Source organism: Octopus bimaculoides, chromosome 20 (assembly GCF_001194135.2).
Source record: "Octopus bimaculoides isolate UCB-OBI-ISO-001 chromosome 20, ASM119413v2, whole genome shotgun sequence".
NCBI lineage: Eukaryota > Metazoa > Mollusca > Cephalopoda > Octopoda > Octopodidae > Octopus > Octopus bimaculoides.
Genome location: NC_069000.1, coordinates 37,207,162 through 37,209,610, shown reverse-complemented (window position 1 = coordinate 37,209,610; position 2,449 = coordinate 37,207,162). Strand labels below are relative to the sequence as shown.

Here is a 2,449-nt window from a genome sequence, read left to right as displayed (position 1 = left end):
CACACAATGCGTTTGCAGTACCAGTGCTGATCCCAACATCTGAGATACTTGATTGGTCTTTAGAGGAAATCCTCTCCATAGCTATCAAAACCCGCAAAATCCTGAAAACAACTGGGAACTTCCACAGAAACGGTGATGTTGACAGGCTCTACCTAAGAAGAAATCAAGGTGATAGAGGCCTGAGGTCAGTGCAGACGGCCTTTGAATGCTGTATGGTATCAGTCAGGCAGCACCTGCTAAACAACAGCAGCAAAAATAAATATATTAATGCAGCCCTGAAAAGTGAAGTGAGCAACATTGTACGAATTGGCAGTGAAATCCTCAAGAAGCACTCTCTTCCTGATGATCTCCTACACAGCCCCAAAAGAGCTGGACTCTCTTACCTCAGAGACGACCTGGATGGAAAGCACTCAGCATACAAAAAAAAAAAAGACCATGTATGGGTATGTTGCCCGGAAGCTTGAAGAAGTTAGAATTGACACGAAGCGCAGCGTCTCTTGGACACAAGACCGCTACATCACATTACACTTTCAAGGCTATGCGTATGCAATCCAGGAACAAGAGATTACCATAAAGTACCTGGTGAACAAGAGAGACGCTCTTGTAATCCCAAGGTACAACCGCATGTGTAGGCTGTCGTGTTTCTGTGGAAGACATTACGGATGTGATTAACAGCTGTCCTAAAATGTTGTCACGGTATCCGCAAAAGAAAAAATCTGTCCTGAAATAAACATAGAAAATTCTTGTTGTGGAATACATTTATAAACACCAACTCAAGGAATACTGGTGGAATATTCCCATCAAAACTTCTGTCAAATGTACCGCTTAGGTATGTCCCTTAGTGGCTGACAATACGTACGTCTCTAATCAAGAGCAGTAATGGGGGGAGCATCATATAGCCATGTGTTGAGAAGGAGTCTTTGAGGTTTGAATAAATGTAACAAAAGCAAAGTTTAAAGCAAATATAAGTCATTTCTCATACCTTCTAAGGGTCAGCAAATAGGAATTAACAGTCCCTACCCAAAGACAAAAATCGTATTACACAATGTAATTCGTAAATTTGAATCTGTGACAGAAATCATTTTTTTTTTTCGTACGTTTTGGGGTTTCTTTATTATTATTTCTTTTATTATTATTATTATTCTTTTCAGGTCCGGTCTGGGATGATTTCAATATATTGGATATACAACCATACAACACGGACGTAAAACTGTGGTCTGAAACTTCAACAGGAAAAATTACAATTGCGTTTATTATAGTTTTCCTTCTGGTTTTAATGATCGTCTTATTTTTTTTATTTCGTCAATACAAACGAATGAAGAAGAAAACGTAAGTGTATATACGAGTTAAAGATTCTGCTTGGACCATAAAAGCAACCCTCCACAATGTTCAGGATTGCTTAAGATCTCAGAACGAAACCTATTTTTCCCCTTAAGTTCTATCATTCATTTATCTGTGATTCATTTAACCCGGTGGGTTTGTTTTTTTTTAAACTAAGCATCCGGGATAAACGAGGATAGATGTATCAGAAGTATAAAACTGCCTGTTTGTATTCTGTTATTCCATTCTGTTCGATTTTTATTTTTCAGAACTGTTATTCCAGTGACGACAGCTATTGACGCAAACAAGAAAGGAACAGACAAATCACACTTGTTAAATGTTTCTGGTAATTTCATTTCTCTATTGTCAACCAGCTGTAGAAGGATGGAGGAAACTGATGAGAGCAGTGGTTCTCTACTGATGTCCATATTACCCCTGGGTGGGGGGAGGTTCATATAAGCCTTATTTAGGGGTGGGGCCCACGCTAGCAAAATAGTAAATTGGATATCGACAGTCGTAGGCGTAGGAATGGCTGTGTAGTAAGTAGCTTGCTTATCAACTACATGGTTCCGGGTTCAGTCCCGCTGCGTGACACCTTGGGCGAGTGTCTTCTACTATAGCTTCGGGCCGGCCAAAGCCTTGTGAGTGGATTTGGTAGACGGAAACCGTCGTATATATGTATATATATGTATGTATGTGTGTATATATGTTTGTGTGTCTGTGTTTGCCCCCCAACGTCACTTGACAACTGATGCTGGTGTGTTTATGTCCCCGTAACTTAGCGGTTCGGCTAAAGAGACCGATAGAATAAGTACTAGGCTTCCAAAGAATAAGTCCTGGGGTCGATTAGCTCGACTAAAAGGCGGTGCTCCAGCATGGTCACAGTCAAATGACTAAAAAAGGAAAAGAGGAAAAGAGTAAAGTAGTATTTTAAGTGTCCATGTAAAGCAGTGATTCTCAAACAGGGACAAAATGACCCGGAGATGTTCATATAAGATTTTGTTGACTTTTGCGTTTGATGAACGGAGGTTGTTAAGGCGTCGACTCATGTGCGACCCAAAGAGGATTTCTCTGTCTCACTGGTGTGGGAGTTTTCCGTGAAGGACATGACCGTTGCAACTTCATTCAA

General features: G+C 40.4%; 1 protein-coding gene across 1 annotated transcript in view; it reads left to right on the top strand.

Moving 5' to 3' along the window:
- Positions 1 to 1,169: 1,169 nt before the first annotated feature.
- The window catches only part of LOC128250373 (cadherin-related family member 3-like), a 15,443-nt gene continuing 14,163 nt past the window's right edge, over positions 1,170 to 2,449 (top strand). Inside the window, exons 1-2 of the mRNA XM_052975278.1 lie at positions 1,170 to 1,329; positions 1,590 to 1,666. Coding sequence (XP_052831238.1) covers positions 1,277 to 1,329; positions 1,590 to 1,666 — 130 coding nt within the window. The 5' untranslated portion in view covers positions 1,170 to 1,276. The remainder of the gene's footprint in view (positions 1,330 to 1,589; positions 1,667 to 2,449) is intronic.